Here is a 27,162-nt window from a genome sequence, read left to right on the forward strand (position 1 = left end):
CTTTTTAGCTTGTTGAGATCTGGTTATTAAAATCTGTAGTGGACAGATTTGTCCCTTCTTTTAAAAAAATCTTGTCCTTTGCAGGCTTACCATTAATGCTGAATGCCAACTCCAACTGCACAACTTTCCCATGGATGAGCACTCCTGTCCCCTCATCTTCTCCAGCTGTGAGTACTGTCACTGTCCTCTTTTCTCATGTCAGATGCCAGAGTGCAGAGTGCTAACCTTCTTCATGCTGGCCTGATGCACTGGACAAAATAAATCACAGCATTCTGGCAAAAATACATTTTTTTGCATTCAGTAAGTAACTTTTAAGACCAAAGGTGTATATACCCCTTGTAAAATGTCAGGTTTTTGTGATGAGACAACAATAAACAATTACAAAACTTTTCCAACCTTTATGGTGATCTACAACCTGTACAATTGTAATATGTTAGGAGAAAATGTACCAGGACCAGAGCCCTTCAATTTACTTGTACAGGTTATACAGTGGAGGAAATAATTATTTGACCCCTCGCTGATTTTGTAAGTTCGTCCAATGACAAAGAAATGAAAAGTCTCAGAACAGTATCATTTTAATGGTAGGTTTATTTTAATAGTGACAGATAGCACATAAAAAGGAAAATTGAAAAAATAACTTTAAATAAAAGATAGACTGATTTGCATTTCATTGAGTGAAATATGTATTTGAACCCTCTAACAAAAAAACGTAATACTTAGTGAGAAAACCCTTGTTTGCAAGCACAGAGGTCAAACGTTTCGTGTAGTTGATGACCAAGTTTGCACACATTTTAGGAGGAATTTTGGTCCACTCCTCTTTGCAGATCATCTCTAAATCACTAAGGTTCTGAGGCTGTCTCTGTGCAACTTTGAGCTTCAGCTCCCTCTATAGGTTTTCTATTGGATTATGGTCAGGAGACTGACTAGGCCACTCCATGACCTTAATGTGCTTGAGCCACTCCTTTGTTGCCTTTGCTGTATGTTTTGGGTCATTGTCGTGCTGGAACACCCATCCATGACCCATTTTCAATTTCCTTGTCGCTCAGGATTTTACGATACATGGCTCCGTCCATTTTCCCGTTGATGCGGTGAAGTTGTCCTGTGCCCTTAGCAGAAAAACACCCCCAAAGCAAAATGTTTCCACCTCCATGCTTGACAGTGGGGACGTTGTTTTGGGGGTCATAGGCAGCATTTTTCTTCCTCCAAACACAGCGAGTTGAGTTAATGCCAAAGAGCTCAATTTTGGTCTCATCTGACCACAGCACCTTCTCCCAGTCACTCTCTGAATCATTCAGGTGTTCATTGGCAAACTTCAGACAGGCCTGCACATGTGCCTTCTTGAGCAGGGGGACCTTGCGAGCACTGCAGGATTTTAATCCATTGCGGTGTAATGTGTTTCCAATGGTTTTCTTGGTGACTGTGGTCCCAGCTACTTTGAGGTCATTAACCAACTCCTCCCGTGTAGTTCTAGGATGATTTCTCAGAATCATTGAGACCCCACGAGGTGAGATCTTGCGTGGAACCCCAGACCGAGGTCGATTGATGGTCATTTTGTGCTCCTTCCATTTTCGAACAGTTGCAGCAACAGTTGTATCCCATTCCAGCCTTGTGCAGGTCTACAATTTTGTCTCTGACATCCTTGGACAACTCTTTGGTCTTTCCCATGTTGGAGAGTTTGGAGTCTGCCTGATTGATTGATTCTGTGGACAGGTGTCTTTTATACAGGTGACTAGTTAAGACATGTGACATTAATGAGGGTGTCTAATTGAGTAGGAGTGTCTAACCACTCTGTGGTAGCCAGAACTCTTAATGGTAGGGGTTCAAATACTTATTTCACTCAATGAAATGCAGTTATTTCACTCAATGAAATGCAAAAGTTATTTTTCCTTTTGATGTGCTATCTGTCACTGTTAAAATAAACTTACCATTAAAATGATACTGTTCTGAGACTTTCCATTTATTTGTCATTTGACAAACTTACAAAATCAGCAAGGGGTCAAATAATTATTTCCTCCACTGTCAGTTCTACAGTGATTTGTTTCCTCTCCCCCTTCTATAAATAAAGAGTACTGGCAGAAACCTTTTTTTGGTCCTTCAACCATCTCAATATGATGGCAACTGTCCTTGTGGGTTTGTTATGTTGCAAGTGCCTGTGAGTGAATTGGCAAAATGTTTTTTTTGGAACAACTCATGAGAAACCTTGACTCACAGCTATGCTTTTATTATTAGTCAACTTCACAAAGTATTTTCTTAGTTTTTCCTGCCAATAAGAAGAATATTTTGCTGAACAGATTCAGTCTGTTGCATATCTCTTAAATCATCTTGAAGCAGCTGGGAAGGGGACAGAGTATCAAACATGGATGCATATACTGATCCAAAAAAAAGAAATTAAGAGATTTAAAGACATTTAAACACTTCAATTCTTTTGGCCACTTCCAACTTCCAACAAGCACTGAGTAACCAGTAGAAAGGTGTAGTGAATCTATCTAAAGTTCTATGGAACAGGTAGCTGAGGAGGTTTGTTCATTTTTGAGGAAAGATCTTATGCTCTCTGACTATGCTGAACTATTTGAATCACATTCAACTGAAATGCTGTGAAAATTATTATTCATATGAATTATGTGTGAAAAATGTTGGAACACATATGCACACCTATGTGAAGATAAGGGTGTGTCAGTTTAGATAACATCAGTAAATAATACAGGCTCTTTTTTTTTTTTTAGAAAAGAGGTGTAGTGTCAGCCTGAACAGCTAAAGGTTATGGTGGCCTCCAAAATATAATTCACGATATAGACGTTGTCCATGCAATCACCAAATGTTATAATTTAGTGGGGAAAAAAACAGAATACCAATTTCACATTTGCCATTGACCAAAGCCAACAGACACATGGTGTATTGGTTTATGCATCTCTGGAGGAATTTCTAGTAGCTATGACACAAACCTGATGGTAAATGACCCCTGGGGCTAAATCTTTATTAAAGACTATTGAAGCATTGAGAAGATGACACATTATCAGTACTGGAGAAATATGTTTAGTTCATGGTTTTTTGACCTGGTCCGCTACAGATTACGACATTATTATAGAGCACATTTTCGTCATTCGCATTCCAGAAGAGATCATTCTTTCACTCTATTTCAGACCAAATTTTGAGTGGAAGTAAACATCAGTGACATGACATCTGACTGCACACACATTGAGTTTCAGGTCTCAGAATTCCATTCTTGCATAATTCATTGTTGTAAACATCTCTCGGTGCCAAAGGGGATGATTTTCCGAAGAATGATTTTACTATTTCGCACCCAGAGGAGAATCATCATCTCCAAAAGTACACTGGCAAACACCATCGCTACTGAGAAACATGCCAATTCGAATGTACTTATGTGCAAGATCTTGCTGATAACCTAAAGGGAGTTGAGGTGCACTCATATATAAGAGCTGACACCTGAAATGTAGGTATTCCCCTGCCAGAGAGACTGAACAGGCTGCATTTTAATGAGTACGGCCCACAGTTCGCCCACAGATGAGCTCTCCGGTGATTTGCAGATGACTGAAAGAAAGCTGAACATTATGCACTAAATTCATATTCACAGCCTGTCTCCTCGTGCTGCATCGAGGTCCCTCAAACACCTCCTGGGGACACTGCGATTAAAAGCATGTCTGCTCTGGTGGACAACAAACCTCCAAAAACTTGGCACACATGACCTTTCTGGAAAGCTCCAGGGTGAGGATTTCCCATCACTGCAGCCTTCTGTTCATGCAACATGTGATTCATGAATTAGTTATACAGGGTAGCCGAAATAGTCACTAGTTCAGGAGGCAAATACAAAGATTAATCACATGCCAGGCAGGACAGCATTTTCTGTCCTGAACCCACATGGTCCTGGCATTACATGAGTGTGTAGAAACAATCTTTGCTTTATATATTCTTGGTAGGGCTGTTTAAATTCAGCTAATTGACATTAAATCTGGATTTTGCACAGGGTGTAGTTGTTTAATTGTTGCTGAATTTGCATTACGTCTAAGTTTTGTAGAACATTTTGTCTGGGTGCATGGGGGAAGGAAACATTACATTTGCAGCATTTATCAGACGCCCTTATCCAGAGAGACTTACAATCAGTAGTTACAGGGACAGTCCCCCTGGAGCAACTTAGAGCAAAATCATGAGAGAGAGTCCACTTCAGTAATCTCCATGACCAAGGTCCCTGCATTTTCCAAATTAGTTGTTTGTTGCAAGATGTATTTTACAGCATTGTCACGTTCACCAATGAATGGTTAAATAAAATTAATTTAATTGGACATGTAAACAGTCTTTAAATAGAGTATGGGTTATTTTTAAATCATAAATATATTTCAGGTGTGCAGATTTATTAACAAAGAAAAACTGAAATATCACATGGTCCTAAGTATTCAGACCCTTTGCTGTGACACTCATATATTTAACTCTGGTTCTGTCCATTTCTTCTGATCGTCCTTGAGATGTTCTACACCTTTGTTTGAGTCCAGTTGTGTTTGATTATACTGATTGGACTTGATTAGAAAGCCACACCCCTCTCTATATAAGACCTTACAGCTCACAATGCAGGTCAGAGCAAATGAGGATCATGAGGTCAAAATAAAAAAAACAAGAGCTCAGAGACAGAATTGTGACAAGGCACAGATCTGGCCAAGGTTACAAAAAAATTCTGCTGCACTTAAAGTTCCTAAAAGCACAATGGCCTCCATAATCATTAAATGGAAGACATTTGGGATGAAATGTCTTTCAAACTGAGCTATTGGGGGAGAAGAGGTAATGAAGAACCCAAGGATCACTGTGCTAAGATGCAGAGAAAGGGAGATGGGAGAAAGTTGTAGAAAGTCAATCATCACTGCAGCCCTCCAAACAACCATATAGGTCTTTTTGGAAGAGAAACTGCTGGAATGTCAGACCTCTGATATAATCTGTGTTGGGTAAACATAATGACCATGAAGTAAAATATCGCAATAATATTATGTTGGGCAGTGGTGGCCTAGCGGCTAAGGAAGTAGACCCATAATCGAAAGGTTGCCGGTACGAATCCTGAGCCGCCAAGGTGCCACTGAGCAAAGCACCGTCCCTCCCCGGGCACCTGTCATGGCTTTCATGACTTACATCATATGCACAGATACCATACTAAAAACAAATTGGGGGCCGACTGGAACACCCACCTGAGTAGTCAGGGGACTGGGATCACTGTACGAAGAAGTAATGAATCGTCTTTAACAATGAAGGCCAGTTTACTCAACACATTTTATCTAATGTAATTGAAGTGTTGCTGTCATTTAAGTGTTATTGGCCATCGAAGGTAAAAACATATATTTCATATTCTGTGAAGTCTCTAGTCTCTGTGAAGTTTCTTCAACAGCCAGACATCTTTTACGGTTCACTCAGCAGTTTGCCTGTGTTTGTGGACACCACACCAGCCCACCCTGCCGAGAAGTGTTCCAGGGACTGTTTACATGAGTCAGACCCCCCAGTGCACTGCAATCATACTGACCTGCCTTGCCCCCCACCCGCCCCCTGCAGATCTATCAAGGCCAAGTTGCAATTCAGACGGTCCTCCTTCCCTCGGTGCCTACGCCCGAACCTGACCAGCCCTGGGTCTGGGGCTTACTTTATACAGGAGCTCACAGAAAGGAAGAGAGAGAGACAGCAGGAGGCTCCACATTCATATTCTTCTCACCCCCCCCAGACAATCTTACTCTCCGGGCCCTCAAACATTTCTCCAAAGCCAGAACTCATTTCTGAAAGATTTATCTCCTATTCTTGATTGGCTCCGGACGGAATTATGAGTAAAGTAGCCTCTCGAGCCATGTGTAACCTGCATGCCACCTCGGTACCATTAGCTGTGGGAATTGCTTTGACCCAGCTGAGCAGAAGCGCTAACCTGGGAACAACATCAACATCTCCATCAAAGCCCTTTTACCCAGCTCTGGATGGCCATGAATTCTCTCCAACGCAGTCTGCACTCTCACCGTGACACATTGAGTAATTTCTGTGGTCATTCTGGATGTTCATCAGGTAATGATCCAGTTGTGTGTATTAGGCTATTAAGACTGGATCTTTGGCTCTGACTCATTTTCGTAAATTAAAGATCTTCTGAGAAATATGGCACCTACAGCATGTTCAGAGCTCTAAATGTGCAACATTTGTCCCCGATTTTCTGTCACAAAAACCCATTTTTCTGATTTTTTTTCTGGAGCTCTTTGCCTCTTTAATATCCATGCTAATTCACAGACCTGGCTTTATGCAACAGTGCATTAATATCTATAAACGCTAAAAGATGATGTGACGACTTGGAATAACCTGCATATGATTTCCCCATTGTCTCGGTAGAACGTTTATGAAATTTTGCACAGCCTGTATTTTAAGATTTCTTAATCTTTACGTCTCCATCAAGTAGGTTATTATAGTTTTACATTTGTATATGTAAATATAAAAAAATAAATATGGATTTTAAATGAACACTTTTGTAATTAACGCTATTTAATTGGCTAAAATTTCCAGCTAGCTGTATTATTTTAAAATGTCATTGAAATTTCAATTCAGTCAATTTTTTTAATGACTCATAATTTGACAGGAGGCCGAGAACATCTCTTCTTTCTGAGGCTGTAAGTGTGAGACTGCCTTTAATTAATAATGAGTGATTCTGCAACCATTTACCCACTAATTATTTCTCACTTCTCACATAGGTGAGAAAAGTCTTGCCAGTGGATATGTGAAAGCACTTTGCGTTTTAGTGCACTGAGACTAATAGAATTAGGACTGTAAGGAAGCAGGGAGCCATTATTAGTCAAGAAATGGTAGTGCATGAAATATACACTGCTCAAAAAACTTAAACACCACAAAGTTACTCAAAGTCAGCCACACTTGGCAATCAATGTTCTGCAAATGTGCACACAAATGGCTCAGGTAGTGCAGCTCATCCAGGATGGCACATCAATGTGAACTGTGGCAAGAATTTTTGCTGTGTCTGTCAGCGTAGTGTCCAGAGCATGAAGGCGCTACCAGGAGACAGTCCAGTACATCAGGAGACGTGGAGGAGGCCGTAGGAGGACAACAACCCAGCAGCAGGACCGCTACCTACGCCTTTGGAACAGGGGGAACAGGAGGAGCACTGCAAAATTACCTCCAGCAGGCCACAAATGTGCATGTGTCTGAAACAGACTCCATGAAGGTTATTTGAGGGCCCGATGTCCAGAGGTGGGGGTTGTGCATCTATAATTGAGGCAGCATATGTCAGGCCTGTACAACATCAGCACATGGGGGCAGTGGTGGCCTAGCGGTTAAGGAAGCGGCCCCGTAATCAGAAGGTTGCCGGTTTGAATCCCGATCCGCCAAGTTGCCACTGAGCAAAGCACCGTCCCCACACACTGCTCCCCGGGCGCCTGTCATGGCTGCCCACTGCTCACTCAGGGTGATGGGTTAAATGCAGAGGACAAATTTCACTGTGTGCTGCTGTGTATCACAAGTGACAACCACTTCACTTTATCACATGGATTTTTGCTTTTCATCGACTGTTCCCTTTACACAAAAGTGAGGTATAAATGTTTTAATTATATATGTGTGTGTTTGTATGGGCAGTGGTGCCCTAGCGGACTCATAATCAAAAGGTCATGGGTTCAAATCCCGAACTGGCCAGGTGCCACAGAGGTCCCCTTGATCAAGGTATCGGCCCCACACAAAAATATTTGGCTGAATTCTTTTGTGGACAGATAAACTTTTCCAGAGCGACTTACAATCAGCAGTAACCCTGATGCAACTCAGTGTTAAATGTCTTGGGAAATGTTCAACAAGACGTTTAACAATTGTAGCAAGTGTAACTTAAACCTGCAACTTTGTGGTTGTCTGGTTCATACTAGGGTCTACGAAACTACCACCACCGCAGCATTGGCAACATTTAATTGACCCAGTTTTCTCAGTTCAGCTGCATATATAAATATTTACTACCTCCTTTCGTCAGTGGGAACAGCCATTCATCTCATCTATTAATAAATCGCGGCTACTAAATAAAAGAGGAACTGTCCGTGGTGCTGAGCACTGAGGTTCGGTCACAAGAGGACTTGATCAGAATGATGATGGGACAGTTTTCAACAGAGGCAAATTTTTCTTTAATCACTCCTTTGACCCGTGTTTTTGGCAATGTTTTTGCCGTTCTCCCAACTCTCAGAAGACACCTCCCTTATGGTACATTGAAAAGTAAAGGATCTCCAAATTAAACCAAGTCTCATATCATGTGTTCTGATCATTTCAGTATGGTTTAGTACCACCTCATTGCTCAACTGCTCTGTTTTTGCAGCTTTTTCCCCGTCAGTGCTTGCCCTGCGTGCTTTGGCCAGTGTCCCGTGATACCGGGTGATTTGTTTAGATTGTGGGATTTCCATATTGCCTGCATAAGCTGGAATTTCCTCTTTGAAAAGACTTTCCGCAGCGCTGAACTTTGGTGCAGATAAATAAATGGAAGGAATACGTTTTACTGTATATCTGAAATAAAACAGTGATTTTCACTGCCCCATGAACACCTGTCTGTCAACTCCGTGTTCTGTGAAACATATGCATGAAACAGGGGTCTGTGTTTCATCTTTAGAAACACAGACCTCTGTTTCATGCATCTGTTTCATGCATCTTGGTATGAGGAGAACATGTGTCAGCGAGGAGGTGGTGACCTGGCAGTCCTGTATACCAGCGTTTAAACTTTACATTTTTTTACATTTACATTTACAGCATTTATCAGACGCCCTTATCCAGAGCAACTTACAATCAGTAGTTACAGGGACAGTCCTCCCCTGGAGCAACTTAGGGTTAAGTGTCTTGCTCAGGGACACAATGGTAGTAAGTGGGATTTGAATCTGGGTCTTCTGGTTCATAGGCAAGTGTGTTACTCACTAGACTACTACAACCCATGAAACTTAACCATTTATGTGGAGCCTTTGTTTGCTCTTAATATAAATGTCATGCAGGCGGCACAGAACGTTCACTATTGTGACAAGTTTTTTTTTTGCCCATTAGGGCATCAGCAGTGTATGTGATTGGGAGGTTTAAGCTTTTACACGCACCATTTTCACCTCCTCTCTTGTGGCATACTGCAGACTAAAGTATAATGGGTCCTTCCAAGCCTAAATATGAATTATTCATCTAGTGATCATCGTTCTTATGCTTCCAGTATGGTGCTGGAGGTCTGGTAAAGACGTAGAAATCCCTCAACAGGATCGGCTCAGCTCCCTGATAGCGCCAACGTAAAGTGGGAGAACACAACACGTGACAACAAAAAGATGCACGGCACACGTTTTATCTTCCAGGACCTAATAATGGGCTCTCTGAGATGAATGATCAGAATTGCAAAGTGATTTGCCATGATAGGACAGCACGGGCTATTAAGCTTTAAATCAGACGGCTGTTTTTTTTGCTCCGGCCACTGGTTGCGTGCCTCAGGGCAATGGCCGCCCGCTGCCAGCCATCCGACCCTGCTTTTCACCCTTGTTTGCCCCCATGGTGATGAGTATTTACCCCTGCTAATGAAAATGTATTTTGAATGGGAGTGACCAACAGCAGTGTGCAGTTTAGGAGGGCGTGTGCAGCTGAGAGACAAACGGAGAGAGTGAGTAAGAAACACACTGCAAGTAAAATTGTGCAAAGCCGAGCCTCCTGAGACTCAAAGTATGAAAATTAATTCGCATATTACTTACTTCTGCTCTTAATATTTCTCTGGTGCCAATTTTTTTAAAAAAAAGTTGTGTTGGAACAACTGCTAAGTGTAATTTGAGGGCTGGGGGTTAATAGTCGACCAGCATGTTTACAATGCAGCTCTTTAATGTAATGTGTAGCCAGGGCTAGATTTGTCACCGTGAATTGATCCTGCAGCTGTGTAGGTGGGTAAATTGTTGAGCAATTAGGTTCCATTGATTGCAACAGCTAACCCAAGCATTGATGCTTTGATCACAACATCAATGTAAAGTTAGTTGGAAAAGCAGGCTGGTAAATTCCCCCTCTTTGTGTGTTTGTCCCTGGAAGAGATTAAAAAGCTTCACTTGAAATACAATTGTTCAAAGACTGTGTAAAGCAGAAAAGACACACTGAAAGGAATATTAAAAAATAGGATAAAATGGTTAAACAAGGAGCCGCATTCTTTGTGGGTGTGTCTGATGAAACCACACCCCCTTCATCAAGTGTCGGTTATGACTACAGGCTGAACATTGGATGCACTGTCTAATGGCTTTTTTTTCCATTATTGAAAGTGCAACTGAAGTCAAAAAGAATAAGATCACATAATAGAAAGCAAACTATTGGTCCAATTAAGTGGATCACATTCCATAAATTTAAATATTCCTTATTGGCACTAAACACAGTGTCTAAAAAGGCTTTATTGTGAAAAATAAAACATACATGGGGAATGCTAATGGCTTGTAATTCATCAGAAATATTTGAGAACTGTTAGTAATTAAGAACGAGCTTCTTTCCCCTCAGTTAATGTGTTTGCACAGTTAATTGAATGCCACTTACCTCAGACGGCTATTAGGCATAATTACCATTTACTTTTCAGTCAATAGGATTAATGCACATTTGTCAAGAATTTTAATTACCCTGTAATATTTATGACTTTAAAAAGTCATCCGAACAGAAATGGCATTATGTTGCATGGTTAATTCTTTTGGAGTCTGCATTTCACCAATGAAGTGAACCTGAGCATGAAATGTAACATCCAGAGGCGACTTTATGAAATATATAAATATACTATGCTAAAGCAACAATGAGAATCGATTTCAGATTAGAATCTCGGGCTGCCGCGGCTCACACTGAAAAAAACCTTCCCTGGCTTCCTTTGTACATTTTTGCCTGTCCAAGCATGACACGCACCTGAAGGTCAGCCTCAACATCAAGATAGATTCAGAATGATATTGAACCAAGCCTTTCATTTACTCCAACGCCCCATCCCTGCCACCCTTCTTTAGCTCGGTCTTCATTCAGGGTCAGCTTTTTATTATCCAGCTCCCAGCCGAAGACAAATGTTGTCCCATTTGTCCTGAGTTCTGCTTACCAGGGAGAATCCATCACTGCTACATGCCACTGGAGTCACTCTTTTGTAATTACAGATGGATACCCGCGCGACGAGATGATTTACAAGTGGAGGAAGAATTCGGTGGAGGCCGCTGACCAGAAGTCGTGGCGACTCTATCAGTTTGATTTCATGGGCTTGAGGAATACCACCGACATAATAAAGACTTCAGCAGGTATTCAGGATGTCATCTTATGTTAAAAACTGGTTATAATGGGAATAATGATGGATCTCTGTTAAAGTGTCTTTTTTTTATTATTCTGCTTCCTGTATTTATTCATTTAGTTTAGGCTGTGAGGCTGAGGCTGTGAAATTTTCAGCTGAGCATTACATGATGAAGTGGCGACGATATGACTTTCTCTGAGCTTAGTAACTCCGTGGACATGGTCAAAAGAACATTTTTCACACGACGAAGGATTACAGATGGGTGTCTGCTAATTTTGAACTGCTGCAGTGAGAGAAAAATGACTTCCATTACAAAACGCATTGATTTCTGGACACGCTGGAAAAAACAACAGTCTCTTTAAAAAATGCAAAGTGATCTGCTATGAGCAGATGCCGGCCAAGATGGCTCAGGCAAGGCAGCACAGGCGAGTACAGCATGCAAAACTGACGGGTTACAAACTAGGCCTGTCACACGGAAGTGGCAACCAGCCAGTGATCTTACATAGTGGCAAACCATCTGCTAGCTGAGTCTGTTGACTGAAGAGCCCATTATTTTTTTATTAAGACTCTGAGTCGTGCACGGAATCTTTTTTTTTTTTTTTGTGCCAGTCCGTGAGCATCGGCGCTACTGTGGGCGTTCTGGGTGAGTTTCAGATGCAGGGTGCAAGTAAAAGGAGAAAGATGAAACAGCTCATGGAAAAATGCACAGTAAGCACCTCTGCACTGCCAGAGTGCGTCTGAGCTGAAGCAATAATAAGGTGTAGAAATGCAGGTCAAGTTTTGTTTGCCATCAATTAGACGTGCAGCAGCACATATTCAACAGAGAAGACCCCGGTAAGGTTTCATATTCCTCTAAGGTCTCGTCCACATGAGAATACGTTTCTCTATCTAAAAAAACCCTGCGTCTTATCTGAAATGTTGTCATCCACCCTGGAGACACAGAGAACAGCCTGAATGCTGTTTTAACCCCCCAATATTATCCAGAATGTGTATGTAGGGTGAGAGGAGTTATTCGTCCCTGCTGGCTCCTCACATTTCAAACTCTAAACCGTCTTCTGAGCGTCTCTGAAAAACAGATGACTGGAAAGGATGTCGCGTCTAGTGTAACATTGGGAAAGCTTACAGTAGAGGAATGGGAGAAAAGATAAGAGCTTTTAAAAATATTAAAAAAAAAAAACAATGCCCACTATGAAAAGGTTGTGTGATGTTTGCTCTGATGCTTAGACTTGCTTCTAATCTGAAATGCTCATGAAGCTTCCGTTTACTTAGCTTTTGTGAATATACAATAGTGAAGCAGATGTTAATCAGAGCAGTATGCCCACACTGAATTTTTTTTTTTATTTGGGGGAGTTCTAGACTTGTCTCCAAGAAACAGCAGGCTTTAGCATCTGGCCTCCAGGTGAGCAGATCCTCTTGCCAAATTATTCCCAAATAAATAGCAGAAGCCCATTAAGCTTCCCTGCTCACTATGTGGAAATTTCTGAGACGTGCCATAACACAAAATTGAAGGTTGGTTTTCTGTTGTTTTTGTGAAAGTCTGTTGAGCAACTTGTGGACTTTTGTCCCACCCCAAGCTCAGCCTTATCATTTTCACTTCACTCTGGTAACAGGTCTCAGGATTGGCTGCACCTGTAGACACACCTGGGACCTATCGGGAGGGCGGTGTTACGTCCCTGGTCTAGGGTCAGGGACATAGCAAATGGGACAAAGGAACTCCAAAATGATGCGATAGCACTTATGGCTAACCGTTTATTTCAAACAAAGACGTTTATTAACAACAAAACACACACAAAACAGCACTGGTCAGTCCTCCTTCCTATTACAGCCCACCAATCATGACAGGAAGTGGGAGGAGTCCAATCATGGGCTGATGAGGAGCCACCCTGCAACATTACAGAGAGAGAGAGAGAGAGACAGAAAGAGAGAGAGAGAGCGAGAGACACAAACAGAACATACACATACTCTGCCACGGGACGTCACAGGCAGTTAAAAGGCACTGTGGAGCAGCCCACCGTCGGCTGCGACATTTTTGTGGACCCTGCAACTGTTGTGCAGTGTTGTTTTTCAGTCCTGGCAATCAACACACGCCTGCGGCTCTCTTTACGTTTTTTCCCTTTTTGTTGCCCCTGTTTTTGGCCCTCGTGGCGTTTAATTTGTATTTAATAAATCACCATTCTCAGTATGTTCCTTCCCCCGTGTCACGACTACGGACTTACGAGGGAAGGAAGCGCAGAGGTTTGACATTCTGGGAAGGGGGTTTTATTAATACAAACAATAAAGAAATACAAATAAACAGCGGCGCGGTGGCCGAAAACGATTTAACTTAAATAATGAACTGAAACAAACCCGTAGGCGTGTGGCGATTGCCAGAACTCAAAACACATAAAACTAAACAAGGTCAAGTTCGTGCATAGAGTTCACGAAAATGCCAGCGACCCCGAACGGGCGGAAACTTCCGGCATTTATGGGGCGTCAGGATTGAGTTCCGGTGTGGAGCCCAGCTGCAGGCAATCCTGACACCCCGTGACAGCAAGGTTAAAACAAATAATGCCTCGGGCTGCTATTACTGGAGGGGGTGTTTCTGCCTGCCACCCCCTGCTAAAGTATTAAAGCAATAAAATAAGGCTTGAAAGCAACGCATCTGTTCTCTTCCATGAGCTTCTTTGAGTGACTTATTGGGTAAACAGAACAATCACCTTTGTTTTGCATGGAATCTAGACCACTCTCATTGTTGGTGATGTGTTGCTGGGATGAATTTTAAGGCAATTCCCACAATTCAATAATCAAATAAGATAATTTACAATTGAATGAAGAAAAAGCTTGAACATCTTCAAAAAACATCTTCATGCTTCTTTTTCAGTCTGTTTCAGTGCTGCCCACAAGTAGCAAAAAATACTAGATAATATATCCCTATGATCTGTCCCGAAACCAGAAATGACATCAGCTGGATGAATGCCACCTAAAGGCAGGAAGGCGTAGACTCCAATAACTGCAGAAACCAGGCGAATGTTATATTTAGGCAGTGTTTTTATAAATGATACCAGACTTATGCATCACTGGGCTGTGACAAGTCCAAAAGCTACCAAAACCATTGGGAAGCCCACTCTGTTTAGAAAAGACATGATTGTGGACAACATGATTAGTCCAGTTGTCCCTCCTGTGAGACAAACAAATTATTTCAAAATTATTCTCATCTGCTGATGGTACTGCTGTCTCATGCAGGCAAATGTATCAGCATTACATGCTAGTCTACTTTCATTTGTTCCCCCGAGGGGGGAAATTCAGAGTATTCGTAGGCCATGTTTGTGGGTAAAATTCAATAAGCTGGATAAAGACAGATATTTTTATTACATTACATGTTTTCATAGTGGAAAGCACTCACCCGTCCATCCCACTGGATTAGCCCTTCAGTGAGGCTAAAGAGGTCAACACTCTGATAAATCAAAAAGTAATGAATGAAATGCACCAAATTTCACTCTGAAAGTTAATCAAACACATTTATTTTCAGAACAATTGCCAGCACACAAAGAAAACCCTGAACTGTTTAAAAGCCTTATTGTTACAAATGGAAATGCTGAAAGTAAAAATATATATATACATGCATATATGTGTGTGTGTGTGTGTGTGTGTATATATAAAAAAATGACCAATTATGGCAGATAAAACCAGTGATATAAAGTGACTTTTTCAGATGTCAAGGATGTTTGTTTATCTTATTGATAAACTCATGCGCATTTGCATTTAAAAGAACGTTGTGAACCCTCACTGACTGTCGTGTTCTTTTCAGGTGATTATGTGGTCATGACGGTGTATTTTGACCTGAGCCGAAGAATGGGCTACTTCACCATTCAGACATATATACCCTGCATCCTGACCGTGGTCCTTTCATGGGTGTCATTCTGGATTAAAAAAGATGCCACTCCAGCCAGAACTGCACTAGGTATGAACCTGGCATTTTTATCACTCAATCAATGCCCCAACATGAACACAGAAGTGACAGTGGGAGGAGAAATGTCAGTGCCAATATGCATTACTTGTTTAATTCCGACACCAACACACTTTATTCAATAGAAGTTCAGCAGAAGTGATTGTCATTTCATGTCATTGTCATCACCTCATCCAGATCTCAACAAAAAAAATGCAATCCAAATGTACAAACACATTTGTCATTGACAATTATGTTAACAGAAAGTTTTAAATGAGATATAGCTCAAGCAAATGTGCATACTGAAGGCACCGAAAAAATGTGATGTCTACGGTCATGCAGTTTGTTTTCTTGTGTTGTTCTGTGTACTTTGCAATATTCATCATCTGCCTCTTTCCCTGCTTTTTTCTGAGTTATGCTTTGAAGCGAAGGTTCCTCAGAAAGCCTTGCTCTTTTCACCCCCCCATTTGCTTTCCTCATGTCCTCACTTTCTATTTCTGCTCTCCATTATTTAATGTGCAGTCCAGTGGAACATTACATTCAAGGTAATTTTTCCGTTTTTTTCTTTGTGTCTGTTTCCTTCTTGTTTTTGTCATTTCTGTTTATTCCCTGAAGTGCCCTTTTTACAGTGGTATGCAAAAGGTTTGGCACCGTTGTTGAAAACCTCTGTTACTGCGAATGGTTAAATGAGCAGAAGATGGACTGATTGCTATCAGAACTAAATAATAAACATGGATTATATCTGATATTTTAAGCAGGATTTTTAAAAATAATCAAAAGCTTTTACGCCGCAAGATTCGGCCCTTTTGAGGTCTGTCCACAGTTATGTTTATGTTAGGGGACTGTGAGGCACAAGGCGAAAAGATTCTCACTTTTATATTTTGAGATGCATTTCAGCTAATTTTCAATTCCATTTCCAGTTGCCCTTCCCTGTGACACTGACTGCAACATAAGCACAAAACGCTTTAATTTTTTGCTTGTGGTTCATGTTTTGCCCACTTAACTCTTCACAGTGCCCAATGCCAACGTGCATTGTTTGTACCTTTTTGTAATGTCAAAGTGAGGTAATTCATTTTATTGAAATTCAAACATTTGAAGTCAATTGAATAGCTTGAAATGGTACAAATTTAGGTGTTGTGAATTGCAAAGAAATTGCAAAGGATCAGTTTCCTTCACCATTAAAAGGCAGTCTGAGATTGGGGGAACTCTGGTAGTGTAAAGGGTCTGGCAAACACAAGTCACGTCAAAGTCCACTTTATTGTCATTTCACTATTTACAAGTACACAGAGAAATGAGATTGCAAAGATTTGGAGATTCACAGTGTGCAAAACACACAAACACACAACAGTGCAAATGGAATAACACAACACAAAAACATGACATTTTTGACGTTGTGGACATTGTGCACTGTCCCATAAAGTAGTGCAGGTAAAATAGTGCACGAGACAAACTAGGCAGACAAGTAGCAGCAATGAGTGTATGTTTTATATCATATGCTATGACAATAATGGTAGTGGTAGTGATATGAAATTATATGATGACCATAAACTAGTGTGAGGTAGTAAGAGATTAAAGATTAAAGTGCAGGGTGTAATACTTCAATTAAAAAGTGCAGAGTGCAGTACTGATGTTCACTTTGTAATGTGCAGTTTGGGAGGGAGAAAAATCATCTGTAGATGGTTTAGGGTTTCAGATGTGGTTGAGGTGATGTGGATGTGGTTCCTGGGGGCACCATATAGAGGAGCCTTAACAAAGCCCCAATCCCATCAGAAGACACATTTCTGAGTGTCACAACCGCTTGCTGAGGGGGGAAGGAAGTGCAGAGGCAGGACATTCTGGGAAGGGGTTTTATTTCAAATGAAGAATAAATAAATGCAAATAAAGAATGGCGCGGTGGCCGAAAAGGGATATAACGTGGGATCAACTAAAACAAACCCATAGGCGTATGCCGATTGCCTGAACTCGAAAACACAAAACATGCTCAGAGTCCACGAAAATGCCGTCCCTCCCAAAGGGGCGGATATCTCCGGCTTTTATGCGCCGCCAGGATTGGCCACCGGTGATGAGCCCAGCTGCAGTCAATCCTGACACTGAGAGTCAATAGGGTGCATGATAAATGACCAACAGGACAAAAGCACAGTTTAAAGGTCCCATATTCTGAAATTTTCACTTTGTGAGATTATTTAACATAAATCCGAGTTCCCCTAGTCTGTCTATGGTCCTGCAGTGGCTAGAAAAGGCAATAGTGCATTCTGCTTCACCGTTCAGAGAGTGACAGTTCAGATGGTCGGGTCTGGAATTTGTCATCATAAGGGGAATGGTTACCTCCCGTTTCTCATGATTTGTTTGCCCACCCCTCCCCTAAAAAAGTAACTTCACAAACTGTGATGGCTTCCAAAGTGGATTAATTCTTTTTTTTTCAGGAAAAACTCTCACTTGACTGCCCCAAACGTTGTTGTTGGTGAATGGTGTTGATGACGTAAAATGCCCGCTCAACTTCTATAGGCCACTCTCTTCCTCGTCCAGCCTCTCCCCTCATTAGCACTTAAAGCTACAGAAAATAAAACGGTGCGTCCTGGGGAAATCTCATTGTGGGACTGGAATGTTCATGTCCGGGGACCTTTAACTGCCCTGTCATGACATAACTTAATTAACATAACGATAAAAAAGTCTAAAACAAACTGTTTCTTTTTTATATTCATTTATGTATTTGGCTAGCAGGTATTATTTTATGCTTTAAAATGTGCATATCATGATTATGGAGATGACTCAGGGGTGTCAGGGTGTAAACACACACTGGGCTTTAATCTTACATGTTTTATGCACTTATGTCAAACTGTTTACATACTTCTGTAATACTAGTGTTATATATATTAAAAAAGCAAAAGTGAAGTGATTGTCATTGTGAAACACTGCAGCACAGCAGATTGTGACACAATGAAATGTGTCCTCTGCATTTAACCTTGGTGAGCAGTGGGCAGCCATGAAAGGCGCCCGGGGAGCAGTGTGTGGGGACGGTGTTTTGCTCAGTGGCACCTTGGTGATTTGGACACACAACCTTCCAATTACAGGTCCACTTCCTTACCCGCTAGGCCACCACTGCCATCTTAAGCAAGATGCATTAGACAAGCTTTTCTTGGTCAACCAGGCCAGAACGTTCTAAGCCCATGGTCACGCTCATCAATATGCTGCGAGGCTACCAATCCCTGCACCTTCTAAAACAGCTCTTCCCACATGAATTTGCTTTTATTATGTGTTCTGGCATTAAGCAGGCACAAGCCCAGGGATAAACGGTTTCCACACGCAGGTCACAGGTGCCGGAGCACATCCCGGGGTTCACACACATACACACATACACAGCGTTCATTCACACACTCACACCTATGCATAATTCAGAGTTGTCAATTAACCTACTGATGCTAACCACGGTGTTGCATATTTATATATGGATTACACACGCATGTTATATGTTATATATGCAAATTCCAGTTGTCTGCAAACAAATCTAGAGAAGAAAAGAATCAGAGGTGTAAGAGGTGATCTTTTGTGCGCATCGAATTAAACAGCATGTCATAAAAATGCTTCTTGAATAATATTTAAAGTTCAAATGTTTCCACTTTGCCAAAACCACATTCATGTATCAGCAGAAGGCAGGGAAAAGGTGAGGGTAATTACTGTGACCGGTGGAGACCAAGAGTAAAATGCCTGCCTGAAATAGACGTGACCCGCATGTTTCCATAGAAACCATGAGAAAACAGTGGCAGAGTCACGCCCCTCACGGGCATCTTTATAATCATCATAAGTCTGGATTTGTGTGTCTGCCTGATTCCTGGTGGGTGCTTCTCAATGAAAGAACTCCATTTGGGGGTGGGTGGGATATTCCATTTTTCAGCTGTCTGGAAATAACTACAGGAAAGATGTGGGGAAATTAAAACGACAAGTACAACATAATCTCCGAAGTGCTCCTCACTGAGATTGCTGTGCATAAACAGACACAGGCTATTATTGGGCACGGTGACACATGCTGCATGGATCTGTATTCTGTCTGTCATTGCAAGCACAATGCACACAGAAATGGACCAGGCGGCAGCATGACAATATCGGATTTGACGCACGGGAGCCATGTATCTAACAAACGGTCTAATATAGCTGAAACATGGCACAGGGCTGCTGGAATATGTAACTTTAATCTAATCCGTGACACATCTGCCAGAAGAGGGGAGATATAACATAGCTCATGGCCCTTCTGGTGCAGTGTCCATGAGTTCAATGTGCTAAACACTGAACACCATGCACCATTAATTAATCCACATCTTGGAAGTAAGAATTCATCTGAATTTTAAACCAGAATGAAGGAGCTGTAATTTCACTCAAAATGCACACAACTGTTACACCGAGATGTAGAACAAACTGTGTTCTCTTTTTTTTTTTTTTTTTTTAGGAATCACCACTGTGTTGACCATGACCACACTGAGCACGGTCGCCAGGACCTCGCTCCCCAGGGTGTCTTATGTCACCGCCATGGACCTTTTTGTCACCGTCTGCTTCCTGTTCGTCTTTGCGGCATTGATGGAATACGCCACTCTGAACTACTACTCCTACAGCGCCCGAAGACCTGGCTGCAGCAAGACTAAACGATCGGTGAGACACGTGCTGTTCATGAACAGACGCTTGCCCTGTAGACATGGCTGCATTTGACCCACTGCCCAGTTCTAAGCCGTAATTAATAAGACGTGTGCGTTAGAGCTGCTCCTTTGCAGTTGAAGGAGTTTCATGCTGTTCAAATCACTGACATTAAATACGGAGGAAGGGTTTTAAGCAAGAAATATTTTATTCATATGTGTATTTTCATTGCTGTAAACAATCATCTGTAACTATGAATGAATGTGTAAAATCAGCTCTATATAAGAAGACACTGTCACGTTGCGCTGTGTTTCTAAGCCCCAAAGTCCAACAATACACTGGCACACATTTTTTTATGTTGCACTCTTCTATCCTTCAGATGCTGGGTTGTAAATGAGCTTTTTTAGCTTGTGTTAAGACTGGTTTATGTTCTTTTTCAACCTACATACAAACTGTTAACTAGAGTCCAGTTCGCAACCAAAACATGATGGCAGTCATAAATGTTGTACTAATGTATTTATTCAGAAAGAGACAGTAATAGCTGTGTTCTGTGAAATCTTTGAAGTTATTTAAATGGAACACAGTTTATATCTTTTTACAATCTTGCATTATGGAATATTATAAGCAGAACATTTTAAATGGCAATTCATTTTGCAATTGTCAATTCAATGTGCAAGGTGCTGATGCAATCCTTAATTCATTTTTTAAAAATTGTAATAAAAAATTTCACTTTGCCTTGTTATTATATTTATTATTCAACATTTTTATTAATTAAGGATTGCATGAGCACATTGAATTGACATATTTGCAAAAAGTAATATCAAATTACATCAGATTGGATATTGAATTGCCAATTGCAATATTGCTTTGCCAGTAGAATTTTTGTGCCTATAACCTTCCACACTTGCATAACCTCTTTTCGAAAAGATCTTTCAGTTCTGGGAACAATGGGAAGGCATTTACACACAGAAACACACCTGGGATGATCAGTTCAATTACTTCCAAAAGACCTTCAGGAAGATTTAGCCTGCTCTCGATGGGTGGTGCACTGCTCTACTGTGACAGCTGAACAAATATGACCTTCATAGTGAAGTCATCTGAAGTTTGCATCTAAACAAGCTGGATGCATTTTTGGAAGTTCCTTGGATTGATGTAGTCAGTACAGAACATTTTCTATTCCCAAATTCCCAGGCGCGTCGCCTGCAGGGCCTTCAATCAAGTGTCACGTCATTTGAAAAAATGGATGGACTGATGGATGGATAAGCTTTACTCTCCAAATGCTGGGCTATACAAAGCAAACAAATTATTCTTCTGTCAGGAACATAGGCATATAATTATAAAAACATTATTTAAGAAGGTGTGGTAGAGAGAATGAGAACAATGATTATCATTGGGCTTTCATTCAGCAAAAATATATTTCTCTGTCATGAACCAACTGGGTTGGTATAGACCTAGGAATATGCCATGGGTGTCATTACATTCAGTGTATTGCATGCAGATTGCATTCATGAACCGCAGGTCAAATATCCATGGTCTCTCCTTGATCACACGTTTGATTAGAACATGCTGTGGAGAGATAATTACTTTTTCATTTTTGCACGAAAAAACATCCCCATAGGGATTAAGATAGCAATTTATTTTACGTTGTTATCCCATAATTGTGTGAGAAATTCATAGTTAGAAGACAAACATCGATGCTGAGCCCTCTGAGGATGATGAGTCAGATTACCATAGTCATTCAGGAGAGGGTAGAAATTCACACTTCAGACTATTGGCTAATGTCTTAGAGAAGAACATATGACTATGACCGAATATCGTAAATCATGCTTCATCTCATGGCTCCCTTCCCCTTGGACCCTGCATCCCTTTTTCTGTCTTGCAGAACTACTCAGTGCTGGACGTGGGCCCGCCTCCTGCAGTGATCACCCTCAACAACTCCATGTACTGGTCAGAGTTTGAGGATGCCTGCGTGTACGAGTGCCTGGATGGGAAGGACTGTCAGAGCTTTTTCTGCTGTTATGAAGAGTGCAAGGGTGGTGCATGGAGAAGAGGACGGGTTCACATAGACATCCTGGAATTGGATGCTTATTCCCGAGTGTTTTTCCCCACCTCCTTCCTTCTGTTCAATGTCGTATACTGGGTAGGCTACCTCTACCTTTAGCAACTCTACGCGGAGAGGAGGACTCAACCTTTGGCTCGGTCATTAAAAGGGGACAGAGGACTTTCGATATGAGGCCAAACAAGCCTGCAGCCTTCCTTATCCTAAAACTCTCAGTCAAAGACCTCTCCCACAGGGTTGACACAGAAAACAGTGCCATATACAAGCTACCACAGTTCCTTTGGAGCCTTTAAGTTAAGGTAACAGGTTGGTCTAATGTGGTCAGGAAAGGTACTGTCCACTGACCATTGCGTGGTGGCATTTTGTGCCAGCAATCTCTGCCTTTGTTCTTCAGGTACCCAGGAAAAAAATATCATCTACCCTCTTCTTTTTCTTCACGTATAATTTCTTTTTCAGAGGCATGTGATTTGAGTGAGGAGATGGCACATGGTTAAAAGGGTGAAGTTGCTGAAAAGAATGGAAATGTGCCTCATCCAGCATCTTTCCCTGACCTTTGAGCGTCCAGTCGATCTCAGCGGGTCATTACGAGAAAGGGAAGCCTGTCATCCAGACATCAGTCAAAGCCCAGCGCGTCTGGTTGTGCAAAGGACATTCAGAAAAAGCTCCACAGTGCCTTCATTCGGAGAGGGTAAACATCGGCTGATGCAGACTGAGAAATTACCCATTGAGACAATATCTAGATTTTGACTAAGCGCTGCAATTGTCACTCAATATGGTTTCTTTTTTCGCTGAGGTGACTTCAAGATCTCGGTTGATCATGTGCACAAACCATTTCCAAGTTGAAGTTCACATCACTGCATGCTATACAACCTTTATATTGACATCCCTGAAAATGCACAATAATTCCAGTCTGAAATATGCTGGATTGCATATTTATAGGCTATACAGTTATAATAGTAGATTTATTGCTATAATTTCACACAAGAGATAAAAGATGTGTAGTAGGATGAAAATGTACAAGCATTCCGCTGAGACTAAACACTGCATGTCCTTAAGTACACAATTAACAGTAGACTCGCTAGCCCCATAATTTGCTCAGATTACCATACTCACATAATGGTGAATGTTCCCCTCTAAACTTCAGACAGAGCTTTTAGAGTTGACCATTAACTGCATCCAGCCTGCTGAATACTTTCATTTTCCAGCATAAGCAACTGGTTTTATTGATGGAGTTGAAACTACGGACGCATCTGATTACCTCGTTTCCCCGAGCGAAACAGCCATAGTCTTGCCAGTTCCCGAGCTGACATTGACACAGTGATGACCCCCTTACTGTCATAATCTTGTTTAGAATTCATGTGCACAATATGAATGGATGGTGACTCAAGGTGCATTTTCAATAGCCAGCACCCTGGTGGACCTAACAGGGGAAATAAGTTATTAATAGTGTGCTACATATTCAAATAAATGTTCCACACCCCGGGGCAGACACTGACATTACTCAGAATGCTGAATGGTTTTATTTGATATTTAACCACACATAAAGTAATGGGAACTTTAAGAGGGAAAGTGAACTGTGTTTAGATGATTTAACTGGAATTATTATGTGCTTTATTCCATAATATTAACAAAACAAATGTAAGGCGAATACAATAAATGAATAAAATTAACAATTTGAATCTCAAAAGTTAAATGGGTTAAAAAAAAACACTAGCATTTCACTAAGATTTCATTTCTGCCATTCAGAATACAGCGGCATCGGGACGAATCTGCAAAATCCAGTTGTAGCAGACATACTGAGGCCTTGTTAAATTCACGCCACAGTCATGCAGCGGACACAGGTTCCTTTTGTTGGCAGCTACATTCAAATCTCCACTGGCGTGATATTCAGATATCTGATTCTGACATGAAATGTGATATATTATTTGTGTAGACATCTGAGAACACTTTATTTGCTCGCTGAAATGGATTCTGTATCTGTGATGATAATTTATATTTGAATTCAAGGAGAGTCAGTTGTTCAAGGTTCTTGCTTAAAATGTCCTGTGGTCTTTGTTTAATGTATCAAGATCATCAGCACTGTGGTGTAAGCGGCAACAAGGATAACCGTGTGTTCTAGAATATTTTCAGGATATATATAGATTTATTTTTTTGCTTAAGTGAGTTTTTTGTGCCATCATAGGGGTGTTATTTCCTGACAAATTTCTATCTGTTATATTATATCTATAGTGTCTGTAGGTGCTTACTTCTTCTTGCTAATAAGACAGTTCCTCTTTCAGTTCAAGTGTGAGAGAAACATGAATATAGTTTGTGCAATGAGCAGTGCTAAATGCTAAAAAAAAGGTGAAGTTCTCTGACCTCAATTCCAAATATGACTCCAGAGTTGAATTCAAGCACCAAGTAACTTTTTCCAGTGAAGAGATCCACTTTTTTCATTGACACAATAACAGTTGATGCTGAAAGAAAAGGATAAATAAATTTAAATCCAGCCTTGGTTACATTTCAACATGCAAGAAAACCTGACTTTATAAAACAGTTCATTACAGAAGATCACGGCGGAATGAAGATATTCAGAGACACTTTTGGGAAAGCACAGTCAACCAAGTCCAAATTGGCGGGTTAAACATTCTGCAAGTGCAAGTGACCTTCCTGCTCTGACTCAGCACCACGTGGGGCAAGTGGGAGAGAAGACCCTGCAGCCGGAAATGTGTGCAGCGGATCCCTCACTGGAAATGAACTCGAGCTGAAGTCGTTTTAAGCATTTTTAATGTGAATCACGTAACTAATTTCACTCTTCATTATTATGATGAAAGGTCACCCCCATCAGCATAATATTACTTAAACACATCTTAGTGCAGAACCTCAGTATCGTCACGCAATGCAGAATATTATTCTATAATTTTAGACATTTGTGAATGAGAATATTCCTTTGTTGTGCTTATGTTTCTCTAATGTACGAATTGTGGATATTTACATAACTCTTGATCTGTTTATATATATTTTAATATTCAAGATTCATCTATAAGAAAATGTCTCTTTAAATTGAATAAAACATGTTAGAATACTATTAAACCACTATCCACTTGCATAATGCCAAAGACGTAAAAATGATCATTTTCACTTAAAAAATTAAATACATTTTGACTCTAACTTTGATTTTCTTTATTCTGAATATAATTTTCAACATGGTCGAAGAATATTGGATTTTTTTTTAATGTGCACAAACCTCCTTACCTGTTACCTGCATAGATTTATGTGTCCTGGTTCTGGAAGTGTCTGGAAATAGTCATTTCCCCGGATGATAGAACCGATTCATCGAGTTTGACTGACCTGCTTTGTGTTGAGCCAGTTTGTAGACTCTGTCTGTGAGTAAGCGCCAGTGCTGAGTTAGCTTTTTCCTCATGTACTGTGTTTGATTACTGCGTATGCCATATGTCCGCGCATTCTAGGACTGTCTACAGCCCATTTCTATTTCCTGTACTATTTTCATACATGTAATTCTTTTTATATCTTAATTCTAACTGTGCAGTGCAGAGGTAAACCAGAAGACGTGAAATAAAAGGGTTTTCCATTTCTGTATTTCATTGCAATCTTATCTTGCACTTTATAAGTGACTTAGTTATGTACCTTAAATTAATTAAAATTATTTTATAATTAGGAACAATTGCAAACTCTTCTTGTTCAACAGTGCATTTGCAACACACACACTCATTCAAACTTTTCTACAGAGAAGAGGAGGAGTGGTGGTAGTAGTACTAGTAGAATCTCCCTGCAACCAGTGTCCCCACGTTTAATGTCATGTTTTTATGCATATGACAACTTTTCATCCTCACTAAACACACACACACAAATAACCAATAAGATATAAAAACTCATCTGTCACCCTGTCATGTCAGAGCTGTGTCCCCAGATATAAAGCAGTTGCATCCTTGGCTGTCAATGTAGCACCTTCATTCTATGCGGGAATTCGACTTATTATCAGTCAGTGCCCTGTGTCCCACTGAGAGCAAAATACCCCCACTGCTGAGACAAAAAGCACAAATACACTGGTGTCAGGGTTTACAGAATGAGCAAGTGCATATTTGGTCATTCTTGCTAGCCTATACTATTCAGTTGAAAAAAATAAAACAAAATGCAAAAAAGGTGGTTGCATAAATGTGCACAATCTTAAAGAATTTGACTCACAAGTCAGCAGGTGAGAGGCTCAATGCTGAACCTGGCTGTGTCTCTTCCATCATTAGAAAATATTTCCATTATTCAAGTTTGTAATTGAGTGAACCACTGTCTATAATTCAATCTGTAACCAATGTCTCCATCAGTGGGGGTATTAAGCGGGAGCAGTATGTTTTACTGTAGAGCGGTGACAGCCTCTAAATGTCCAAAGACATTCTTTAGCAATAAGGAGGGGGTGTAAATTGTCCATAGTAAGGAGTGAGAGCTTTCAGTCATCATAAAAACTTCATTCATAAACACAAGTTCATCTTCTGGATAATTACACTCAAATATGAAATCAACAAAAAACCCTCTCCTCTTTTATCTGTTAATATTTATCTAAATCCTGAAGACAAATCTGATGTAACCATAGTGGACACACCAAACATCCTTATTTTGAGATGCTACAAAGATGGAAAATCCTAAGCTAAAAATGTGAAAATGTCCATGATGATGCCATAACTGTAACGATGAGATCTTCCTTGGATCAAAAGGTTGCACATTTGCACAGCTCCAGGATTCACGTTTTTAATCCCCTTTTTCTTGACTTGACAGAAAACCTAAAGTCGACCATCACTACAGCAACAGAATGCTCTGGCACTACTATCACTGCCACGAATGGCTGGAACTGTTGCCATGGCAACAATGCTCATCTGCAACATAATGAAGGAAATGAATGAATCTGATTTTGAAAAGACCAACATCCTGACCTAGTTCTACATGTGCAAGACGTAAAAAACAACCCGGGCAGACTACACATCAGATCCAAAGATCTGTGGTATAAATACTTGGAATAAAATGTGGCAAAAAAATGCCTGGAAAGGCATTAACAGAACAGCAATATCTACATTTTCTGAGGAACCAGAGGGGCACTCCTCATTTTAACTGTAATACAGATATCAGTCATGATCGAGATATTAGAACATACATCTGAACGTGAAGTGTTTTTAGGCTTGATGTGAGGATATTAGTCGTGAGTCGTAAGTGGCCAAGTGAGTATTGAAATAACTTTCTGAAAGTGCATCAAGTGTACTATGGTGTACTAAGTGTGACACTGCCACAAATCTTTAGGCCAAATCAAAAGAACAAAAGAATTTTCATTAGCTA

General features: G+C 40.7%; 1 protein-coding gene across 3 annotated transcripts in view; it reads left to right on the forward strand.

The window, feature by feature from the left end:
• gabrg3 (gamma-aminobutyric acid type A receptor subunit gamma3) overlaps positions 1-22,635 on the forward strand; it is an 87,069-nt gene extending 64,434 nt beyond the window's left edge. For 2 of the 3 annotated variants that reach the window (XM_029001369.1, XM_029001370.1), the window contains 5 exons: positions 85-167; positions 11,109-11,246; positions 15,024-15,176; positions 19,603-19,802; positions 21,667-22,635. In XM_029001369.1, coding sequence (XP_028857202.1) covers positions 85-167; positions 11,109-11,246; positions 15,024-15,176; positions 19,603-19,802; positions 21,667-21,945 — 853 coding nt within the window. In that variant the 3' untranslated portion in view covers positions 21,946-22,635. Of the gene's footprint in view, positions 1-84; positions 168-11,108; positions 11,247-15,023; positions 15,177-15,683; positions 15,707-19,602; positions 19,803-21,666 lie in introns of those variants that run through there. The other variant, XM_029001371.1, reaches the window with a different exon arrangement.
• Positions 22,636-27,162: the final 4,527 nt, after the last annotated feature.

Source organism: Denticeps clupeoides, chromosome 13 (assembly GCF_900700375.1).
Source record: "Denticeps clupeoides chromosome 13, fDenClu1.1, whole genome shotgun sequence".
Classification (NCBI taxonomy): Eukaryota; Metazoa; Chordata; class Actinopteri; order Clupeiformes; family Denticipitidae; genus Denticeps; species Denticeps clupeoides.